The sequence below is a fragment of the Entelurus aequoreus genome, linkage group LG16, assembly GCF_033978785.1.
Source record: "Entelurus aequoreus isolate RoL-2023_Sb linkage group LG16, RoL_Eaeq_v1.1, whole genome shotgun sequence".
Classification (NCBI taxonomy): Eukaryota; Metazoa; Chordata; class Actinopteri; order Syngnathiformes; family Syngnathidae; genus Entelurus; species Entelurus aequoreus.
In genome coordinates, this window is record NC_084746.1 from 2,550,722 (window position 1) to 2,575,721 (window position 25,000).

The 25,000-nt window shown below is 36.2% G+C and overlaps 2 protein-coding genes across 6 annotated transcripts in view; one reads left to right on the forward strand and one right to left on the reverse strand.

The window, feature by feature from the left end:
• The window catches only part of clul1 (clusterin-like 1 (retinal)), a 23,627-nt gene extending 12,957 nt beyond the window's left edge, over nt 1-10,670 (reverse strand). For both annotated transcript variants that reach the window (XM_062023772.1, XM_062023773.1), the window contains exon 1: nt 10,652-10,670. In XM_062023772.1, the coding sequence (XP_061879756.1) occupies nt 10,652-10,654 (3 nt within the window). In that variant the 5' untranslated portion in view covers nt 10,655-10,670. The remainder of the gene's footprint in view (nt 1-10,651) is intronic.
• Nucleotides 1-25,000, forward strand: part of colec12 (collectin sub-family member 12) — a 63,292-nt gene that overhangs the window by 5,031 nt on the left and 33,261 nt on the right. For 3 of the 4 annotated variants that reach the window (XM_062023769.1, XM_062023768.1, XM_062023766.1), the window contains 2 exons: nt 1,943-2,072; nt 10,886-10,936. In XM_062023769.1, coding sequence (XP_061879753.1) covers nt 2,066-2,072; nt 10,886-10,936 — 58 coding nt within the window. In that variant the 5' untranslated portion in view covers nt 1,943-2,065. Of the gene's footprint in view, nt 1-1,942; nt 2,073-6,178; nt 6,250-6,333; nt 6,438-10,885; nt 10,937-25,000 lie in introns of those variants that run through there. The other variant, XM_062023765.1, reaches the window with a different exon arrangement.

Consider the following 25,000-nt stretch of genomic DNA (forward strand, 5'->3'; position numbering starts at 1 on the left):
CCGGACTGTTCTAGGCACAAAGCCAGCATGTCATGACATGTCCCAATACTTTGGTGGTGTGTGACAGTCCTTCTCGGCTGAAGAGTCAAATAGCAGACCATAATAACAACCTGATGGCTCATCAAAGCCTGACAACATCATTATTATTATAACTATTGTGATATGTTTGTAATGTTTTAGTGAAAAAATGTCCACAATTGTGGTTTGAAGCTGTTCCTAATATTGTGTCTCGCACATGTTGACCCAAAATAAAATACTAGAATCCGCTGTCCCACACCAGTGTAACCCCCCTTCTAGCACTTTGTTGTGTAAATATTATTGCTTTGAGAATACGTCTTGAAATATTTAATAAGTTGAATAAATACAAATAAAATATTTAATAGCTTCTAAACCTTGTTGTGGCTTTGATGGTGGAATTTATCTATCAATGATCCTTTTAGATGTGTAGTTGTACCTAATCAAGTGGCCACAATGCGGTGTTTCTGCTGCCCCCTTGTGGCCTGAAGTATATTATGTCATTATTATTTGTTTTTGTATTAATTGTTGAATTATTTTCTTGAATAATGTTTTATTTTATTTTATTTTAATTACGTTTATTTTATTTCTGGTCTATTTATTTGTGATAATATTTCATCCGAAATCATAAATGTGTATTGTTTTATGAGTTTGTACATACTTGTATTCATCGTTCAATCACTACAATTAAAACATATATATATATACTTTATTTGATTAATTTTGGAAAAAGATGAATTTTGCTTTTGGTTGGTTCATTTATTTACAGTACACATTCATAAAAATATGTATATATATGTATATATATATATATATATATATATATATATATATATATATATATGTATATATATAGTGTTATTTTAGTTTCTACATACTTGCATTAATCATTGAATTTATATATGTATGTATAGATATAGATACATATATGTATATATATATTATATATATTCACGTACACACACACACGCACCTATAAACATACACGTACACACACACACTTATAAACTTACACGTTCACGTACACACACACACACATACCTATAAACATACACGTACACACACACACACATACCTATAAACGTACACACACACACACATACCTATAAACGTACACACACACACACCTATAAACTTACACTTACAAATTCACGTACACAAACACACACCTATAAACATACACTTACATGTTCACGTACACACACACGCACCTATAAACATACACGTACACACACACACACACACTTATAAACTTACACGTTCACGTACACACACACACATACCTATAAACATACACGTACACACACACACACACATACCTATAAACGTACACACACACACACCTATAAACTTACACTTACAAATTCACGTACACAAACACACACCTATAAACATACACTTACATGTTCACGTACACACACACACACGCACCTATAAACATACACGTACACACACACACCTATAAACATACACGTTCACGTACACACACCTATAAACATACACACACACACCTATAAACGTACACTTACACATTGGCGCACACACACACCTATAAATGTACACTTACACGTACACGCACACACACCTATAAACGTACACTTACACACACACACACACACACACACACCTATAAACTTACACTTACACACACACACACACACTTGATGGGGGTGCCTCCAGATGTGGAACACGTGGTTTCTCTCTCCAAACAGTCGTCTAGTCTTCCTTCACTTCCTCTCTGCCTGCTGCTGCTGCACAACTCTCTCTCTCTCTCTCTCTCTCTCTCTCCTCTTTTCTTCTTTCTTTCTTCCTCTGTGCGCCTCAAACAACTTCCCAAAAATTTTCCGTAGCAATCTTTTGCTTCATTTTGTGCGTGGGGGAGCTACAAAAAAGTACTTTCCCATTTTCTTCTTTTGCATGTTTGCAGCATCCAGAGGAGGAATAAAGAAGATTGTGATGCAACTTTGAACGTGATGGAGTTCTTCCTCTAAAAGTACATTTTCGGGGGTCCCAGCGATGCAGTGGATGTGAATAAAGACTAAGGAGCACAATGAAAGGTAAGATAATACTTTTTTGAACACACACACACACACACACACGAGGTGCTTTGCTGCACCTCTGCCACACCGCTAGATCTGTGGAATGTGTGGGCAACAACCATGTCTGACATCTGCTTTCATTCAGGACACCGTGTGTGTGTGTGTGTGCGCGTGTGTGCGTGTGTGTTACACATCTAACACAAAAGCCCAAGTGAGATGGGCACTAAATTAAAGAATTTGGAGGTAATCCTCCTTTTTCATGGTCCCATTGGCAGCAAAACAGGCCCAGAGCATAATACTACCACCACCATGCTTGACGGTAGGCATTGTGTTCCTGAGATTAAAGGCCTCGCCTTTTCTCCTCCAATCATATTGCTGGGTATTGTGGCCAAACAGCTCCATTTTTGTTCCATCTGACCACAGAACTTTCCTCCACGAGGTCTTACCTTCGTCCAGGTGACATCACAAATCCTTTTCAACTTATATTCAACTGAATAGACCGCAAAGACGAGATATTTCATGTTCGAACTGGAAAACGTTGTTGTTTTTTGCAAATATTAGCTCATTTGGAATTTGATGCCTGCAACAAGTGGTAAAAAAGAGTGATAAAGTTGAGGAATGCTCATCAAAGACTTATTTGGAACATCCCACAGGTGAGCAGGCTAATTGGGAACAGGTGGGTGCCATGATTGGCTATAAAAGCAGCCTCCATGAAATGCTCGGTCGTTCACAAACAAGGACAGGGCGAGGGTCACCACTTTGTCGACAAATGCCTGAGCAAATTGTTGAAGAACAACATTTCTCAAGCAGCTATTGCAAGGAATTTAGGGATTTCACCATCCACGCTCCGTAATATCATCAAAAGGTTCAGAGAATGTGGAGAAATCACTGCACGTAAGCCATGATATTACGCACCTTCAATCCCTCAGGCGGTACTGCATCAAAAAGCCACATCAGTGTGTAAAGGATATCACCACATGGGCTCAGGAACACTTCAGAAAACCACTGTCAGTAATTACAGTTTGTCGCTACATCTGTAAGTGCAAGTTAAAACTCTACTATGCAAAGCCATTTATCAACAACACCCAGAAAGGCCGCCACAAAACAAACCAAAAAAACACCATTTCAAAGTGTGACCGCTATAGACAGGTGGACGGCATTGGGAATGAAAAGGTTTTCCTACATGTTACCTTTAAAAAAAAATGACATTATAACAACTAGGGATGTCCGATAATGGCTTTTTGCAAATATCCGATATTGTCCAACTCTTTAATTACAGATACCGATATCAACCGATATATACAGTCGTGGAATTAACACATTATTATGCCTAATTTGGACAACCAGGTATGGTGAAGATAAGGTACTTTTTAAAAGAATGAATCAAATAAAATAAGATAAATAAATTAAAAACATTTTCTTGAATAAAAAAGAAAGTAAAACAATATAAAAACAGTTACATAGAAACTAGTAATGAATGAAAATGAGTAAAATTAACTGTTAAAGGTTAGTACTATTAGTGGAGCAGCAGCACGCACAATCATGTGTGCTTACGGACTGTATCCCTTGCAGACTGTATTGATATATATTGATATATAATGTAGGAAGCAGAATATTAATAACAGAAAGAAACAACCCTTTTGTGTGAATGAGTGTAAATGGGGGAGGGAGGGGTTTTTTTTTGGGTTGGTGCACTAATTGTAAGTGTATCTTGTGTTTTTTTATGTGAATTTAATTTAAAAAAAACAAAAAAAAACGATACTGATAATAAAAAAAACGATACCGATAATTTCCCATATTACATTTTAACGCATTTATCGGCCGATAATATCGGCAGACCGATATTATCGGACATCTCTAATAACGGTACGTGACACTAATAATAATAATAGATTTTATTTGTAAAAAGTACTTTCCATTGAGCAAACAACCTCAAAGTGCTACAGTGTATTGAAAAAATAAATAAAAAGATGAGAAAAAATAAAAACTAGAGCTAGCACGCATACATCTAAAAAAAAAAGGCATTTTAAAAAGAAGGGTTTTTAAGCCTTTTTTAAAAGCATCCACAGTCTGTGGCGCCCTCAGGTGGTCAGGGAGAGCGTTCCACAGACTGGGAGCGGCGGAGCAGTTTGTAGCTTTGTCCTCGGAGGTTGGAGGAGGTTAGTCTGTCCGCTACGCACACCCCGCACAATTCCAGCATTAATTACGATGCCAAAAATAAACAATAAAGTTCACATCTATGAAAATACAGCAAACAACAACAGATTACAGGCATTCATTATAGCACAGAAAACACAAACTTTAATCAATCGCAAACATCATTTTTTTTTCATATCATCAATTTCACGGACCGCGGTATGACACATTTTGATATCAGTGGCCGCTATACGGAGGGGGGGGGGGAAGAAAGCGCGTCAAAAGAATGGAATATAATCTGACTGCTCGTGTCTGCAGTGATCACTTTGTAAAATATTTGATTTGTTTGAGAAACTTTCTGTGATGCAATCAAGTTTATTCTCTACTATGTTAGTCGTGTTTGACAGCAGAATTAAACGTAAGGAGAAGACAAAAGATTGCGTTAGTTTGTCTTCTTTTGTGGTCGCCACGCTGCAAAAAGTCAGTGTTCAATAACCAGAAAAAAATGAAATGGGGGGTATTTTATTTGAAGTAAGCAAAATGATCTGCCAATAGAACAAGAACATTCGGCTTGTCAAGACTTTCCAAAACAAGTCCAATTAGCTAACCTCAATGAAGCCACACACACATAAATTGAAGCCTAATGGGACTCTAGCGCAGTGGTTCTCAAATGGGGGTACGCGTACCCCTGGGGGTACTTGAAGGTATGCCAAGGGGTACGTGAGATTTTTTTTAAATGTCCGTCAAAAAGAACTGTGAAGAGAAATGCAACAATGCAATATTCAGTGTTGACAGCTAGATTTTTTGTGGACATGTTCCATAAATATTGATGTTAAAGATTGCTTTTTTTGTGAAGAAATGTTTAGAATGAAGTTGATGAATCCAGATGGATCTCTATTACAATCCCCAAAGAGGGCACTATAAGTTGATGATTACGTCTATGTGTAGAAATATTTATTTATAATTCAATCACTTGTTTATTTTTCAACAAGTTTTTACTTATTTTTATATCTTTTTTCCCAAATAGTTCAAGAAAGACCACAACAAATGATCAATATTTTGCACTGTTATACAGTTTAATAAATCAGAAACTGATGACATAGTGCTGTATTTGACTTCTTTATCTCTTTTTTTCAACCAAAAATGCTTAGCTCTGATTAGGGGGTACTTGAATTAAAAACATGTTCACAGGGGGTACATCACTGACAAAAGGTTGAGAACCACTGCTCTAGACCATCGCCTGGAACCCGGAAGTGCCTCTCGGCCTCTTGATTGCTACCCAACCATAGACCAGGTACATGACACTACTTTTTTTCATCCCTACAAGCCTGTTTGAAAACAGGCTTGTCTGGATTAAATAGTCTCGGTGTTATTCCCTGATCTAACGTATATTCCGCTCTACCCGGTATTGAGCACTGTACAACGGATAAACCACAGAAACCTTGACTACCGTATTTCCTTGAATTGGCGCAGGGAATATAGTATTCGCACGTCTAGAATTACTGCCGGGTCAAACTCGTTTCTCAAAATAATTAACGCATGCTTGGCCTTATCGCCGGTTTATTATTGAAGCTGGATCAAATTCGTTTCGCAAAATATTAATTTTATTATCGCATGTCTATAATTTTCGCCGGGTCAAACTCGTTTCGCAAAATATTTAGCATATGGCTAGAACTTCCACCGGGTCAAATTCGTTACGTCACGAGTGACGCATCTGTCCTCCTTTTCAAAATGGAGAAAGCTGATTTCAGTAGTTTACAATCGCACAAAGGAAAAAAGATAAAGAGCTTTTCAGTAGGATTTAAGGTTCAAGCTATTGAATACCGGTACAGTATGCTAAAGAGAACAGTAAGCAGCTATGTTTTATTAATATACCGTAGCTGCGTGTGTGAAATACTGTATAAGTCATTAAATCACTCCCGCCTCCTGGTGGTAGAGGGCGCTGCCGCGCTAGTGATCCTTCTTGCGACTTCCTGTACTGCAGAAGAAGTGAACACACGCAGCAAGAGATTATTTTTTCCCTCTGCCTGAACTTCTACACATGGAGGATCACATACAGGTATCTAAAATAAAACAGTTTTCTAAACTGGACTTTCAATCGAAGCAGGAGGTAATAATTAAAGGAATATCTCCATCGAAACAGAGACTTTTAAAACTGAAGAAAGAAAATAAGGAAGACTTCTATAAACAAGTTATCGATGCTTTTGGTCAGAAGGAGCTGCAAATGGACTCCATTTATAAGTACAGGTAAGACCATAATAACGTTTTTGTTAATTAAATGTGCTTTTCATGATGGTATGCTTACATCACACTCAAAGCGCACGCCTAAATTTTATGGATTCCTTTTGGTAAACGCCGGAGTGAGAAGAGGTTTTAAAATAATTACCGCATGCACGGCCATCCCGCCGGTTTCCGGTAAACGCAGGTGTGACAGGAGGTTTTAAATTAATTAACGCCCCTGCGGCTATTCAAGGAAATACGGTATGTATATATATATATATATATATATGTATGTATGTATGTATGTGTGTGTATATGTGTATGTATATATATATATATATGTGAGTATGTATATATATATATATATATATATATATATATATATATATATATATATATATATATATATATATATATATGTATATATATATATATATATATATATATATATATATATATATATGTATGTATATATATTTATGTATGTGTGTGTGTATATATATGTATGTGTATATATATGTGAGTATGTATATATATATATATATATATATATATATGTGTGTATATATATACATGTATATATGCAGGTGTGTATATATGTATGTGTATATATATATGTGTATTTATATATATGCATGTGTATATATGTGTGTGTATATGTGTGTGTATATATGTGTGTGTATATGTATATATATATGTATATATATATATATATATATATATATGTATGTATGTGTATATATATACATGTATATATGCAGGTGTGTATATATGTATGTGTATATATATATATATATATGTGTATTTATATATATGTATGTGTATGTATATATGTGTATATATGTGTGTGTATATATATGTGTATATGTATGTATATATGTGTATATATATATGTATGTGTATATTTGTATATATATATATGTATGTATATATATATATGCATGTATGTATGTATATATATATACATACATATATATGTATATATATATATATACATACATATATATATATATATATATGTCATATATATATATATGTATATATATATATATATATATGTATATATATATATATATATATATATATATATATATATATATATGTATATGTATATATATATATATATATGTCATATATATGTCATATATATATATATATATATATATATATATATATATGTCATATATATGTCATATATATGTCATATATATATATATATATGGTGTTATGGTGGCATTTATTTCATACATGCATATAATTAGAATGTAATACATCACATTTTTCTTAACAGCATGTCCCAAAGTGTTGTATACAATTGTACACATAGGGTATAATGTCAATAGGCATCACCTGTTCCAGGGCCAAACTAAACTGTGCAACATTACCGTAAATCTCGGACTATAAGCCGCAACGTTTTTCCTACACTTTGAACCTTGCAGTCTATAAAAAAGTGCAGCTAATTTATGGATTTTTCTACGCTGGCGGTCATAATAAAAAGTAAAAAAACAACAAGCAAATACAATGAGACAGTAGTAATGACTCTAGCGTCGTTAGCAATAGCTAGTATGCTAACACATTTACGGGTGTCTGTGTTATTCACTTACAACCGCATTCTTTTTGTATTGTTTCAGTAAACTCATCACTGTGGACTCATCGAGTCTGTTTAGCTGACTGGAGAGTTAGATTCCGCAGTTAGTGGTTCCGTGATGACGACTTCTGTTTTGTTTGATCGGCCGTTTTACTGCCGTATTGCAGGCACGTTTGGAAACCATTAAAGTGTGTAAATAAACATTTACATAATCTTTCTATGTAAATAACCCATTTCACAGCCTATATATCTGCGGCTTTTAACCCGGTGCAGCTAATACATTTAATGGCCGCCATTTAAGTCACAATTGTACTTTTTTTAAGCGTTAAAGTAAGTTAACCCTTTAAAGCAGGGGTGTCAAACTCAAATACAGAGTGGGCCAAAATGTAAAACTGAACAAATCCGCGGGCCAAGGTTGAACAAATTAACCTTTTAATAGGGACCCAAACAAGTTTTGCTTTGAATATTGAACAAGCAAGGCTTATATAACTTTATAGTGACATGCAAAATCCAGTTTCAAATAATAATAATAATAATAATTTAAAAATATCAATGGCATATCAAATACAATTTAAATGAAAATGTAATGCCTCTTTTCTATTTGCAGCCTTCTGGGGTAAATAGCGTCATTAACTTTTTCCACAGGCTAATACATTTCAAAATAAAATAACAATGAATAAAACAACCATTCAGGACTTTAAACTGCTCAGTTTGCAACACACTGATCTAATCTGATGTGCCCAAGCCAGATACCTGCCATCTTTTCTTGGATGCTAGTTCATTCATGTCAGGGCTCAGGCTTTGAGCTGAGGCAACCTTCATTATCCAACCAAGGTGTTCATCAGTCATTATATCTCGTAGTCCACCCGGACCACAGTCTTGGGGGCGTGCCTTAAAGGCACTGACTTTAACGTCCTCTACGAGATATCGTCACGTCTGCTTTTCATCCATTCTAACAACGTGCCGGCCCAGTCACAAGATATGTGCGGCTTCTGTACGCACACACACGTGAATGCAAGCATACTTGATCAACAGCGATACACGTTACACTGAGGGTGGCCGTATAAACAACTTTAACACTGTTAGAAATATACGCCACACTGTGAATCCACACCAAACAAGAATGACAAACACATTCCGGGAGAACATCCGCACCGTAACACAACAGAACAAATACCCAGAACCCTTTGCAGCACCAACTCTTCTGGGACGCTACAAAATACCCCCACCACCAAACCCCCCACACACACCTTGTAGCATCCCGGAAGAGTTAGTGCTACAAAGGATTCTGGGTATTTGTTCTGTTGTGTTTATGTTGTGTTACGGTGCGGATGTTCTCCCGATATGTGTTTGTCATTCTTGTTTGGTGTGTTTGCGTATATTTCTAACAGTGTTAAAGTTGTTAATACGGCTACCCTCAGTGTGACCTGTATCGCTGTTGATCAAGTATGCGTTGCATTCACTTGTGTGTGCGTGCAGAGGCCGCACATATCTTTGTGACTGGGCCGGCACGTTGTTAGAATGGATGAAAAGCAGACGTGACGATATCTCGTAGAGGACGTTAAAGTCAGTGCCTTTAAGGCACACCCCCAAAACTGTGGTCCGGGTGGACTACGAGATATAATGACTGATGAACACCTTGGTTGGATAATGAAGGTTGCCTCAGCTCAAAGCCTGAGCCCCGACATTAATGAACGAGCATCCAAGAAAAGATGGCAGGTATCTGGCTTGGGCACATCAGATTAGATCAGTGTGTGGGCCAGCACTCGTTGGACTGGATGAAAAGCGGACGTGACGATTTTCGGGAGGGGCGCTGAAATTTGGGAGTCTCCCGGGAGGGTTGGCAAGTATGAGAATTAGCGGTGAGTGCGGTGTTACAGCGGCACCACCACTGTATATAATCGGCGGGCCAGCTCTAGCGTTAATTTGATATCGCCTCAAGGGCCAAGTGAAATTACACCAATTTTGGCCCGCGGGCCAGAGTTTGAAACCCATGCTTTAAAGCGTCAAATAAATGGAGGAAACGGAGACTAATAGCCTACTTTTTTCATTTATGTATTTTTTTGACGCTGAGCAAAAGAAGTCTCACGAGGTACTTTGGGGTATCCTGAGACGACGGTTTGAACTTGAAATTTTCATTTTAAAGGCATATTTTTCCCCCCTGAAGATGCTGGACAAATCATGCATCGTTTAAAGCTGCTTTTAATACAGAGCAGTCATAGAATTTGGACATGATTGCCTATAATAAATCACTTTTTGGTTCATCATGTTAAAGCCAACGAATTCTGCCTAGCAACAAGCAGCCAATCAAAACAAATCTGACGCATTCTTGGTTTTTTGTTAGGTTTTTTTCCCAAGCGGTTTATTATTTCTAGTGTAAGTGGCTCCCTGGCTAATACGCCACCTAGTGGTCAGTCTGTGATCACAATGAGAGATTACTTTTTTTTTTATAGAGATTACTTTCCACATTTATGTAGAAGTCTAAATAACTATTATTGTAAGCAACGATTTAAAGGAGACATTTATGGCTGGGTCTAGCACACACACACACACACACACACACACACACACACACACACACACACACACACACACACACACACACACCTCCCCCTCACGGCTGCTTGGCACAGCGCGGCGAGTGTTTCTTCACCATCAGCTGCCAAGGATGATGACACGGTGGAAAAGCTGCCAGAATGTTCTCTCTGGGGCCTCAGAGCTGCCTGAGAATAAGAAAAGCAAAAAGCAGGCGACATTGTGCCACAATATTCTCCCAGACAATTAATATGGTCATTGAACGCACCACAGCGTGTCTGATTTACAGATCCTAATGGATTTGTCCTTTGTTTAAAACAACAATGTAACAAAATGTGTGTTTGCCTTTCAGACGACTTCTGCGAGGAGGAGGAGGTGCAGTCCTTCGGTTACAAGAGGTTCGGTGAGTACCGATACCACCCCACAGCGGTGTGTGGTCCCGACTTCTCATATGTTTGTTCTTCAAAGAAAACATTTTCCTTTGGCCGCCTCCCGGCTTCATAGAAGCATCTACAGTCAGCTTATTTTTGTGCAGCTGCCTCCGTTCTATGGCCATGAGAGTCGCAAACTGCAGTCAATCACCACAAACATCCCCACACGGACTCTTAAGAGGCTCCAAAACTTCAGAAAATGATGCAAAACTACGTCTAAAGTAGTAAAAACTAGGGATGACCTGATCGGGTTTTAATCAGCCTAGAAACAAGGAAGAGTTTATTTCTGTTTGCAAGTCAAATGTGTGATATAATGTGCGATATAAGCAGTCCTGCATTACTTGTGCAAAGCTGGACTGCCAGTTAACATCTAAATGTCCTCCACAAGTTGGTCTTTTCTTGTGTTTTAGTCATTTACAAAAGGGAAAACAAGTGAAGCAAATGTCTCCATAAGAAGCAATGTAATTGTGAATAATCGGTTCCAACTAGAGATGTCCGATAATATCAGCCTGCCGATATTATCGGCCGATATATGCGTTAAAATGTAATATCGGAAATTATCGGTATCGTTTTTTTTTTATTATCGGTATCGGGTTTTTTTTATTAAATCAACATAAAAAACACAAGATACACTTACAATTAGTGCACCAAGCCAAAAAACCTTCCTCCAACATTCACACAAAAGGGTTGTTTCTTTCTGTTATTAATATTCTGCTTCCTACATTATATATCAATATATATCAATACAGTCTGCAAGGGATACAGTCCGTAAGCACACATGATTGTGCGTGCTGCTGCTCCACTAAAAGTACTAACCTTTAACACTTCATTTGACTCATTTTCATTCATTACTAGTTTCTATGTAACTGTTTTTATATTGTTGTACTTTCTTTTTTATTCAAGAAAATGTTTTTAATTTATTTATCTGATTTTACTAATTTTTTTTAAAAAGTACCTTATCTTCACCATACCTGGTTGTCCAAATTAGGCATAATAATGTGTTAATTCCACGACTGCATATATCGGTTGATATCGGTATCGGTTGATATCGGTATCTGTAATTAAAGAGTTGGACAATATCGGGATATCGGCAAAAAGCCATTATCGGACATCCCTAGTTCCAACCTTACCAAAAGTCCACATTTTAGTGAAGGTTTGTACACTTTGAACTCATGTTGTCCTGATACCAATATATTGGTACAGGTACTAATATTATTTCAATACTTTTCGGTACTTTTCTAAATAAAGGGGACCACAAAAAATTGCATTATTGGCTTTTTTTTAACAAAAAATCTTAGGGTACATTAAATATATGTTTCTTATTGTAATTTAGTCCTTAAATAAAATAGTGAACATACTAGACAACTTGTCTTTTAGTAGTAAGTAAACAAACAAAGACTCCTAATTAGTCTGCTGACGTATGCAGTAACATATTGTGTCATTTATACACCTATTATTTTGTACACATTATTAAGGACAACTGGTAGAAAATGAATTATTAATCTACTTGTTCATTTACTGTTAATATCTGCTTACTTTCTCTTTCAACATGTTCTATCTACACTTCTGTTCAAATGTAATAATTAGGGATGTCCGATAATGGCTTTTTGCCGATATCCGATATTCCGATATTGTCCAACTCTTTAATTACCGATACCGATATCAACCGATACCGATATCAACCGATATATACAGTCGTGGAATTAACACATTATTATGCCTAATTTGGACAACCAGGTATGGTGAAGATAAGGTCCTTTAAAAAAAAAAAAAAAAAAAAGATAAATAAATTAAAAACATTTTCTTGAATAAAAAAGAAGGTACAACAATATAAAAACAGTTACATAGAAACTAGTAATGAATGAAAATTAGTAAAATGAAGTGTTAAAGGTTAGTACTATTAGTGGAGCAGCAGCACGCACAATCATGTGTGCTTACGGACTGTATCCCTTGCAGACTGTATTGATATATATTGATATATAATGTAGGAAGCAGAATATTAATAACAGAAAGAAACAACCCTTTTGTGTGAATGAGTGTAAATGGGGGAGGGAGGTTTTTTGGCTTGGTGCACTAATTGTAAGTGTATCTTGTGTTTTTTATGTTGATTTAATAAAAAAATAAAAATAAAAAATAAAAAAACGATACCGAAAATTTAAAAAACCGATACCGATAATTTCCGATATTACATTTTAAAGCATTTATCGGCCGATAGTATCGGCAGGCCGATATTATCGGACATCTCTAGTAATAATCCCTTATTCTTCTCTTCTTTGATACTTTACATTAGTTTTGGATGATACCACACATTTGGGTATGGATCCGATACCAAGTAGTTACAGGATCATACATTGGTCATATTCAAAGTCCTCGTGTGTCCAGGGTCATATTTCCTGACTTTATAAACATAATATACATATAATAAAAACGAAAGAAGATGTTGTGATTCCAAAAAATATTGACGTAATCATAATCGCTCCTGTACTTGGTATCATTACAGTGGATGTCAGGTGTAGATCCACCCATGGCGTTTGTTGACATTGTGACGCAGGTGAGCTACGGTGTGTAGTGAAGCATGTTTAGCTATTCCTCGTCCTGCAGTGATAATGCTACTTGTAAGAAACGTACTTTATTTGTCGCCATGGAAACGAGGATTAGTGATTTAGAAGTAGCTAAAACACTGCTAGCTAGCTAGCCATGTCTTAAAGCACCTCTTCCTGAGGGTGTTTCAGTGTTATAACTTCACCTTTATCTTTACTTTTTACGCCAAAATGCGTCCATTCTCCCTTTTCTGTCTACACACTGTGTCTGCTTGTAAGTACTCTGTGATTGTGCGCTGCCGAACATGCTCCTCTGCTCGTAAAACCAGCAATGACACGAGGTGGTGGGGGACCAATACTTTTCAGAGGCGGTATAGTACCGAATATGATTTGCGGTACTATACTAATACCGGTATACCGTACAACCCTACTTTGAAGACAACATAAAGTACTATATAGTACTGTATATCAAAACAAACAACAACTTTCTATTTAACAACGAGCCAAAACAACAACAGCGACAAGTTCAACTTTGTATTATCTGCAAATGTGGAGCTGAGCAGACACGAGAGAGAGAGAGAAGGGAGTTGAGTGGGAGGAGGGGCCGTGTGTGTGTGTGTGTGTGTGTGTGTGTGTGTGTGTGTGTGTGTGTGTGTGTGTGTGTGTGTGTGTGTGTGTGTGTGTGTGTGTGTGTGTGTGTGTGTGTGTGTGTGTGTGTGTGTGTGTGTGTGTGAGCTGGAAGAGACACCGCTGAAACAGGCCATCCTTTATCGGCTTGTGTCCTGCTACACTGCAAAAAGTCAGTGTTCAAAAAGAAGAAAAAAAAGTACAAAAATGAGGGGTATTTTATTTGAACTAAGCAGAATTATCTGCCAATAGAACAAGAAAATTCGGCTTGTCAAGACTTTCCAAAACAAGTAAAATTAGCTAACCTCATCCATCCATCCATTTTCTACCGCTTATTCCCTTCGGGGGCGCTGGAGCCTATCTCAGCTACAATCGGGCGGAGGGCGGGGTACACCCTGGACAAGTCGCCACCGCACCGCAGGGCCAACACAGATAGACAGACAACATTCACACTCACATTCACACACTAGGGCCAATTTAGTGTTGCCAATCAACCTATCCCCAGCTGCATGTCTTTGGAGGTGGGAGGAAGCCGGAGTAAAAAAAACAAAAATCAAAACTGCGCTCTAGCGCCCCCTAGGAAGAAATCTGCCTCTAACTCCCAGTAGGAATGTCGTAGAGACATGAAACCAAAACCTGTATGTAGGTCTCGCTTATACCTACTTTTCATTAATTAATTTCTTCGGGCTAAAATCAACAGGAAGTTGGCAATTTCCCCTTCAAGACAAAAAATGACTAAAAACACTCATTTTTTATTTTTGAGCTGTAATTTGACCCCTTTAAAATACTTCAAAACTCACCAAACTTCTCACACACATCGGGACTGGTATAAATTGCGATCTAAAAAAAAACCAAACCCCAAAACTCAAAATTGTGCTCTACATAATTTTTGCAGAAAACAGAGAAAAAAACTGCTCCTCAGAGGAAAACTCAGACAAAACTGCTTGTAACTTCCGGTAGGAACGTCATAGAGACATGAAACAAATACCTCTATGTAGGTTTCGCCTAGACCTACATTTCATACATTGACATCCTTCAGCAAAAATCAACAGGAAGTTTGCTATTCCTCCTTCAAAACAAAATTTTTGTTACAACCGGTCACCAAACATCAAACGTTATCTCCTCCGAGCGCGTTTGTCGTTTCGGCTTCAAACTGCTACAGGAGAGAGATTGAACCCTTCTGATTAAAAGTTGACGAAAGTGTTTTGATTCGTGCTACCGTTTTGATTTTACGAGCCTTCAAAGACCCGCAGCACTAAAGTTGCTCCGCTGCTGTTGTTTTAAGACGGCTGCTTAAAAGCAGAATGCACCAGCGTCAATGAACCCAAAAATAGCTTAAAATAAGTATATTCTCACTAATAACAAGTGCACTTTTCTTGGTAGACAAAAAAAAGAGACCTTTTTGCTCAATATGTTGAAAAATATTCTTAAATGGAGTAAATGCTAGTGCCATTATCTTGACATAATGATATGCGCTCGGCATTACATTTCTTGAAACCAGCAAACTTATACTAAAAACTAATTTATTGTTCTTAATGGAAAGGCAACAAGGCAAGCGCTTGTTACTCTCGGGGTCTCCTAGCCGCTCAGGCAAATCATATTGTCTAAAAATGCATTTTTCCATGGATAACATGACATCATCGCACCAAGTGCGTGCTCTTTCAGTCAATTAGTGAGCATATATACAGCCCGGCCCCCGGACAACATTTTTTTAATTGTAATTTTGAAGAATTCATCTGAATGTGAATGAACTATTTCTGTTCAAACATGTTAGAAATGTCACATGTTAAATGTTTAAATATGAACTGTCAGTTTACTGTACTGTGCCAACTGTACTACTATATGAGTACGTGTTTTCTATTGTTTCATTGAAAATAAAACAGCAAAGTCCATTTGGCTGTCATCTGTTTTAATTATGAGACACAATTGTGTCAAAGTCATGATTTTGTTTTTCCATGCTTGAAATAAGAAATTATGACTTTAAAAAAGTAGTTTTATACTTGTGAGTGTTGATGACACAGCTTTGCAACACTTGATATTCTAGTTTCAAGCATGTTTTACTCAATATAGCTCATATATTGGCACTCAGCATCGAGGGTTGGAATTGGGGGTTAAATCACCAAAAAATGATTCCTGGGCGCGGCTACCGCTGCTGCTCACTGCTCCCCTCACCTCCCAGGGGGTGATCAAGGGTGATGTGTCAAATACAGAGGACAAATTTCACCACACCTTGTATGTGTGACTATAATTGGTACTTTCACTTTCATTAAGCCAAATTCCAAAATGTGATTAATCAGATTTAAAAGAATAATGATTTGACAGCCCTAATATATATAATAGGGATGTCAGACACGAGAGAGATAAATGCGTTAAAATGTAATATCGGAAATTATCGGTATCGGTTTTTTATTATCTGTATCGGTTTTTTGGGGTTTTTTGATAAATGCGTTAAAATGTAATATCAGAAATTATCGGTATCGGTTTTTTTATTATCTGTATCGTTTTTTGTTTGGTTTTTTTGGATAAATGCGTTAAAATGTAATATCGGAAATTATCGGTATCGGTTTTTTATTATCTGTATCGTTTTTGTTTTTTTTGTTTTGTTTTGTTTTTTTTTTTTTATTATTAAATCAACATAAAAACACAAGATACACTTACAATTAGTGCACCAACCCAAAAAACCTCCCTCCCCCCATTTCTTTCTGTTATTAATATTCTGCTTCCTACATTATATATCAATATATATCACTACAGTCTGCAAGGGATACAGTCCGTAAGCACACATGATTGTGCGTGCTGCTGCTCCACTAATAGTACTAACCTTTAACACTTCATTTGACTCATTTTCATTCATTACTAGTTTCTATGTAACTGTTTTTATATTGTTTTACTTTCTTTCAAGAAAATGTTTTTAATTTAGTTATTTTATTATTATTTATTTTTTAAAAAGTACCTTATCTTCACCATACCTGGTTGTCCAAATTAGGCATAATAATGTGTTAATTCCACGACTGTATATATCGGTTGATATCGGTATTGGTTGATATTGGTATCGGTAATTAAAGAGTTGGACAATATCGGATATCGGCAAAAAGCCATTATCGGACATCCCTAATATATAATTTTTTTTAAAAAAGCATTTAATCTGTTGTTGCTTTTTTTGCAACTTTTGAGACATATTTTAACCAACGATCTTGGCAGAGATACCACTTCCAAATCCAGAAGAGTTATGGAATTGCGATATTAATGTTCATAATCTATTGATGTATGGGGCAATTATTTTTGGAGCTCTTTGAAGTCTGCCTAGCAACAACAAGCAGCCAGAATGAAACAAGTCAAACGTTCTTAAAAAAAAAAAGCATCATTTGATGTGTTTCTGAAGCAGAAGACCAGGAACGTATTTGAAAGTAATTTAAAAGACATTTTTATTTATTGATATTGTTATGAAGACTCTATTTTGACGTCTTTAAAGCACACTTGAGGTTCCTGGGGGTGAAGTGTCTTTGTAGTGATGCCAGCAAGGAAGCCACATGTTTACTTTAGGATCAATAACTCTTCAATCCCCCCCAAATACACGAGTTTCCTTATCTGTGCACACTTCAAAGAGCTTCTTTGATTTTCCTGTGAAATGGAGCATAAAATCTCCGCAATTCTGGAAGTCATTTCAAGTTTTGTGCTGCACAAAAAGCAAGAAGAAATGTGACAAAAAGCAGCGGAGCAAGGATCAGCGATACTGCCTGGAATCTGTACTGCAGCCTCCTGCGATAACGATGTACAGTATAGCACCATTTACATAATTACATAATAAAATGGTTTACTAAAGCTCCTAACTTGGCTGCTGATGAATGCGTAAACATATTGCATCATTTCCTGTTGTAGTAGTTTTGGGTTGAACAGCAAGTGTACGTATCGATCTGATACCAAGTAGTAACAGGGGCAGTATTGGTCATACCAATGCTGCTGACCTGTCTCCACTCAGGATGGTCTCCTGCTGGGCCCACTATGGACTGGACTCTCACACTATTATGTTGGATCCACTATGGACTGGACTCTCACACTATTATGTTAGATCCACTATGGACTGGACTCTCACTATTATGTTAGATCCACTATGGACTGGACTCTCACACTATTATGTTAGATCCACTATGGACTGGACTCTCACACTATTATGTTAGATCCACTATGGACTGGACTCTCACTATTATGTTAGATCCACTATGGACTGGACTCTCACACTATTATGTTAGATCCACTATGGACTGGACTCTCACACTATTATGTTAGATCCACTATGGACTGGACTCTCACACTATTATGTTACATCCACTATGGACTGGACTCTCACACTATTATGTTACTTTCTCTTTCAACATGTTCTATCTACACTTCTGTTCAAATGTAATAATCACTTATTCTTCTCTTCTTTCATACTTTACATTAGTTTTGGATGATACCACACATTTAGGTATCGATCTGATACAAAGTAGTCACGGGATCATACATTGGTCATATTCAAAGTCCTCATGTGTCCAGGGACATATTTACTGACTTTATAAACATAATATGAATTTTTTAAAAACGAACAAAGATTTTGTGATGCTAAAAAATGATGTAATTATATCACGCTCCTGTACTTGGTATCATTACAGTGGATGTCAGGTGTAGATCCACCAATGGCGTTTGTTGACATTGTGACGCAGGTGAGCTACGGTTTTAGTGAAGCATTTTTAGCTATTCCTCATTTTCCAGTGATAATGATACTTGTAAGAAACTTACTTTATTTGCCCTGGTCAGGCAGCTGCTTTTTTCGCCATTTCCTAGGCAATAAGCAAGCATAACGACTAGTGTTGAGTATTAAACTCTGCGACTGTTTTTTTCCGGATATTGACCACGTTGGGGTTCCGGTCCGAGAACACACAGTCATCATTGGTGTAGGTTCATTTAGTTAGTTAGTTAGTATCTGTAAACCACAAGCAAACACCCATCAACATTTATGTCATTTAACTAAACAACAATATATATATATATATGACTATATATATGCTCAAAGTAAAATACTAGAGACATAATATACTGCATTTCCACAATGGCATATGAGCTAGCCACATTAGCAGCAGCAATGCTATCCTTAACAGGGAGATGTTAGCTCGTAGCATTCTGACAACACAGCATCAATAATATTATTAAAACACCCCTGAATGTTACACAAACACAGTGATGTCTATTAATAAACTAAATTAGTCTTATATAATAATCAACATACTCACATCGTCAAAGACTAGAGCACCGATTAAACGTAGCAGAGAAAACAAGTCAGCACACATTAACACACGTCAAAAGGGAAGCGGAAGTGACCCCTACAGGAAGGAAGCGGAAGTGACACTGTCATGAAATGCTTCAAAATAAAGTATCTGAAACGTAGATAACATGGGGAATTCTTAACAACTAGAATGATCAGTTTTTGTCCAGTCGCTCCCAAACAGATGCTCCGCTTGTCCAGGACTAGTTTTCAGTTTTTGACTCACAGGTGCAAGACTTGCACTCTTCCACTGGAACATTCTTCACTGACTCTCCCTGAAAGGCGAATAAATCCAAGTAAAACAAAATGCACGAGTACAAACCACACAGACAACTTTTTTAACCACTAAGTTAGCTTTAATCCCAATGTTATTCTTTTTATTTGGAGGGCATGCAGTTTGCTTTCTTCCTTTTTCACTGCTTGTTGTCCAGCTGCTCAAAATCTCTTTGATTGATCTTCTCACACTCGTGTTTGCTTTGCATTTGTATCTGACTTTTGTAAGAAATTGTACAAAAACTATACAATATTATGTCCAGAACCAGTAGTGTCAGGTAACGTGAGTGTACAGCACAGGTGTCAAAGTCAAGGCCCGGGGGCCACATCTGGCCCGCAAACACCTGGAAATGATATGTGTCAATCTCACTAAATGTAATGGATTTTTTTTCCCATTTTGACAGAAAAAATATACAAACCCCGTTTCCGTATGAGTTGGGAAATGGTGTTAGATGTAAATATAAACGGAATACAATGATTTGCAAATCCTTTTCAAGCCATATTCAGTTGAATATGCTACAAAGACAACATATTTGATGTTCAAACTCATAAACTTTATTTTTTTTATGCAAATAATCATTAACTTAGAATTTTATGGCTGCAACACGTGCCAAAGTAGTTGGGAAAGGGCATGTTCATCACTGTGTTACATGGCCTTTCCTTTTAACAACACTCAGTAAAGGTTTGGGAACTAAGGAGACACATTTTTGAAGTGGAATTCTTTCCCATTCTTGCTTGATGTACAGCTTAAGTTGTTCAACAGTCCGGGGGTCTCCCTTGTGCTATTTTAGGCTTCACACATTTTCAATAGGAGACAGGTCTGGACTACAGGCAGGCCAGTCTAGTACCCGCACTCTTTTACTATGAAGCCACGTTGATGTAACACGTGGCTTGGCATTGTCTTGCAGAAATAAGCAGGGGCGTCCATGGTAACGTTGCTTGGATGGCAACATATGTTGCTCCAAAAGCTGTATGTACCTTTCAGCATTAATGGTGCCTTCACAGATGTGTAAGTTACCCATGTCTTGGGCACTAATACACCCCCGTACCATCACACATGCTGCCTTTTACACTTTGCGCCTAGAACAATCCGGATGGTTCTTTTCCTCCCGACGTCCACAGTTTCCAAAAACAATTTGAAATGTGGACTCGTCAGACCACAGAACACTTTTCCACTTTGTATCAGTCCATCTTAGATGAGCTCAGGCCCAGCGAAGCCGACGGCGTTTCTGGGTGTTGTTGATAAAACGGTTTTCGCCTTGCATAGGAGAGTTTTAACTTGCACTTACAGATGTAGCGACCAACTGTAGTTACTGACAGTGGGTTTCTGAAGTGTTCCTGAGCCCATGTGGTGATATCCTTTACACGCTGATGTGGCTTGTTGATGCAGTACAGCCTGAGGGATGGAAGGTCACGGGCTTAGCTGCTTACGTGCAGTGATTTCTCCACATTCTCTGAACCCTTTGATGATATTACGGAGCGTAGATGGTGAAATCCCTAAATTCCTTGCAATAGCTGCTTGAGAAAGGTTGTTCTTAAACTGTTCAACAATTTGCTCAGGCATTTGTTGACAAAGTGGTGACCCTCACCCCATCCTTGTTTGTGAATGACTGAGCATTTCATGGAATCTACTTTTATACCCAATCATGGCACCCACCTGTTCCCAATTAGCCTGTTCACCTGTGGGATGTTCCAAATAAGTGTTTGATGAGCATTCCTCAACTTTATCAGTATTTATTGCCACCTTTCCCAACTTCTTTGTCACGTGTTGCTGCCATCAAATTCTAAAGTTAATGATTATTTGCACAAAAAAAAAAAGTTCATCAGTTTGAACATGAAATATGTTGTCTTTGTAGCATATTCAACTGAATATGGCTTGAAAATGATTTGCAAATCATTGTATTCCGTTTATATTTACATCTAACACCATTTCCCAACTCATATGGAAACGGGGTTTGTATGTACTGCTTGAAATTGCATGCAATTCAAACTTTAATAGTATCCAAATATTACAGTATATCATACTTGCCAAACATGTTTTCGTCTCAATAAAAACAAATAAAAATGCCTAAATTTACAGCAAAGTACCCATCAAATTAATAAAAATGACAATAAATTGTACGTTGTTCTTTACAGGATATTACCATATTTTTCGGAGTATAAGTCGCACCGGCCGAAAATGCATAATAAAGAAGGAAAAAAACATATATAAGTCGCACTGGAGTATAAATCGCATTTTTGGGGGAAATGTATTTGATAAAAGCCAACACCAAGAATAGACATTTGAAAGGCAATTTAAAATGTCTAAAGAATAGTGAACAACAGGCTGAATAAGTGTACGTTATATGAGGCATAAATAACCAACTGGTATGTTAACGTAACATATTATGGTAAGAGTCATTCAAATAACTATAACATATAGAACATGCTATACGTTTACCAAACAATCTGTCACTCCTAATCGCTAAATCCCATGAAATCTTATACGTCTAGTCTCTTACGTCAATGACATCAATAATATTATAATGTGTTCATCATTTCACACATAAGTCGCTCCTGAGTATAAGTCGCACCCCCGGCCAAACTATGAAAAAAACTGAGACTTATAGTCCGAAAAATACGGTACTGTAAATTGGAAAAACACTACTAATGTTTTTTGTGTTAAAATTCTGTTGACTGAGCTGCCAGTTTTTGAGTGTAAAATCTTGTTTTCAACGGAATATTACTGTAAATGGAAAGACGGTACATTTGTTTTTACGGTAGAAAAAGTGGCAGCTAAGTTGGCAGAATAAGAAAAGAACTTGTACTGTTTTTCCATTCACAATATAATGTTGTAAACAACTATGTCAATTTAACACAACAATTCTGGCAACTGTGTTTATATTATAATATGTGTTTATATTATATGTGTTTATATTATAATATGTATTTATATTATAATATGTGTTTATATTATAATATGTGTTTATATTATATGTGTTTATATTATAATATGTATTTATATTATAATATGTGTTTATATTATAATATGTGTTTATATTATATGTGTTTATATTATAATATGTATTTATATTATAATATGTGTTTATATTATAATATGTTTTTATATTATAATATGTGTTTATATTATATGTGTTTATATTATAATATGTGTTTATATTATAATATGTATTTATATTATAATATGTGTTTATATTATAATATGTGTTTATATTATAATATGTATTTATATTATAATATGTGTTTATATTGTATGTGTTTATATTATAATATGTATTTATATTATAATATGTGTTTATATTATAATGTGTTTATATTATAATATGTATTTTTATTATAATATGTGTTTATATTATAATATGTGTTTATATTATAATATGTATTTTTATTATAATATGTGTTTATATTATAATATGTGTTTATATTATAATATGTATTTATATTATAATATGTGTTTATATTATAATATGTATTTATATTATAATATGTGTTTATATTACAACTCCATAAAACTGATTTTTTTGGATGTATCAATTATTTTTAGGATATGATTTATAAAAGATTTTCTGACTTTTTCAAACTTCTTCCTAATTCTATAAACTAAATATAAATGATAATAAATAATAAATAATAATCAGTGTCGGCCCTAAAAAAAAAAGAAAAAAAAACATATGGGTTGATCTCTAATACTTGCAAATGATAGAAGTGTAAGAAAACAAAATATAACAACTGAGCAAGGCATTATTGATATACAGCAAGGGTGTCAGTTTTACCCGGCCCACGGGATGAGTTTGCCAAGTATAAAAATTAAGCTGGCTTAGAATAATCATGTATAAGTTATCACACAACTCTTATGCTTAAAGGCCGTTGCTATAGTTATTATCAATTGTGCTGAAGTTGTACTTTTCTATCCGTGCAAAGGCACACAACTTGTAATCTTCCATTGCGAGTTGTCTCGCGTCAGCAGTTTGTTTCCAGACCCTGCCTGCTGGCAGCCAAGGACGGACATCGAGCACCTCGGCACAGATAAAGCAGAGACAGGGCGAAATCACTAGTGTTAGCACATTTCCATTCTGAATAATCATGTATTGTGTCTACTGGGAGCTGCTTGCATCCTCAGTGATGTTAACTAGGGATCTCCTGAATAAATAGAGGAGCACATGGACTGTACCTTAGAGCAGTGGTCCCTAACCTTTTTGTAACTGCGGACCGGTCAACGCTTGAAAATTTGTCCCACGGACCAGAGGGGGGGTGGAATGTTTATTCTTTTTGTTTTTTTTGTCATAAAAAAATACAATCATGTGTGCTTACGGACTGTATCCCTTGCAGACTGTATTGATATATATTGATATATAATGTAGGAAGCAGAATATTAATAACAGAAAGAAACAACCCTTTTGTGTGAATGAGTGTAAATGGGGGAGGGAGGTTTTTTGGCTTGGTGCACTAATTGTAAGTGTATCTTGTGTTTTTTATGTTGATTTAATAAAAATAATAATAATAACAAATAAATATATATTTTTTTTAATTTCTTGTGCGGCCCGGTACCAATCGATCCACGGACCGGTGGTTGGGGACCACTGAACTTAGAGCGTAGGGTGAAACTGTAACGGAGTGTACAGCCCAGTACGTTTCTCCTCATGAGTAAAATTCAACTCTGTCTCTGCTTGATTCCTTGCTCCTTGTCTTGGGTAATAGATAGTTCGCTGTTTGAACCTGACAACCTGAATTTTTTCAATGAAAGAAACTGCTGTTCTAAATGTGTCCACTGGATGTCACAATAGCAATTCTTTGTATCTTTGTAGATGATGCAACATATGTACAAAATAAAGCACATGATGTTAGTACACCAGTCGAGGAAAATTATCAAACTACATAAATAACATCCTGTAATTTGATTTTGATATAATTTTCTATCTTGATAGATTGAAAATGAACACCAATGAGTTGACTGATGAACATTATCACATAATTTATTCAGAAAATATAAATAATGACAAATAAATTATTAACCGCAACATGTAAGTGTAAAAAAAAAATAGAAAAATTATGATTTGTACAATTTCAGAATGTGCTTGTTCTATTTTTAAACAAAGAAAACAAAAGTTGTCTTTATTTTTAAGTTATCATGCCGTGATTTTACCAGTCCGGCCCACTTGGGGAGGAGATTTTGATGTAAAATGAGTTTGACGCCCCTGATATCCGATATGTTTTGAGACTTTTATTTAGGGATGTCCGACAATATCGGCCTGCCGATATTAGCGGCCGATAAATGCGTTAAAATGTAATATCGG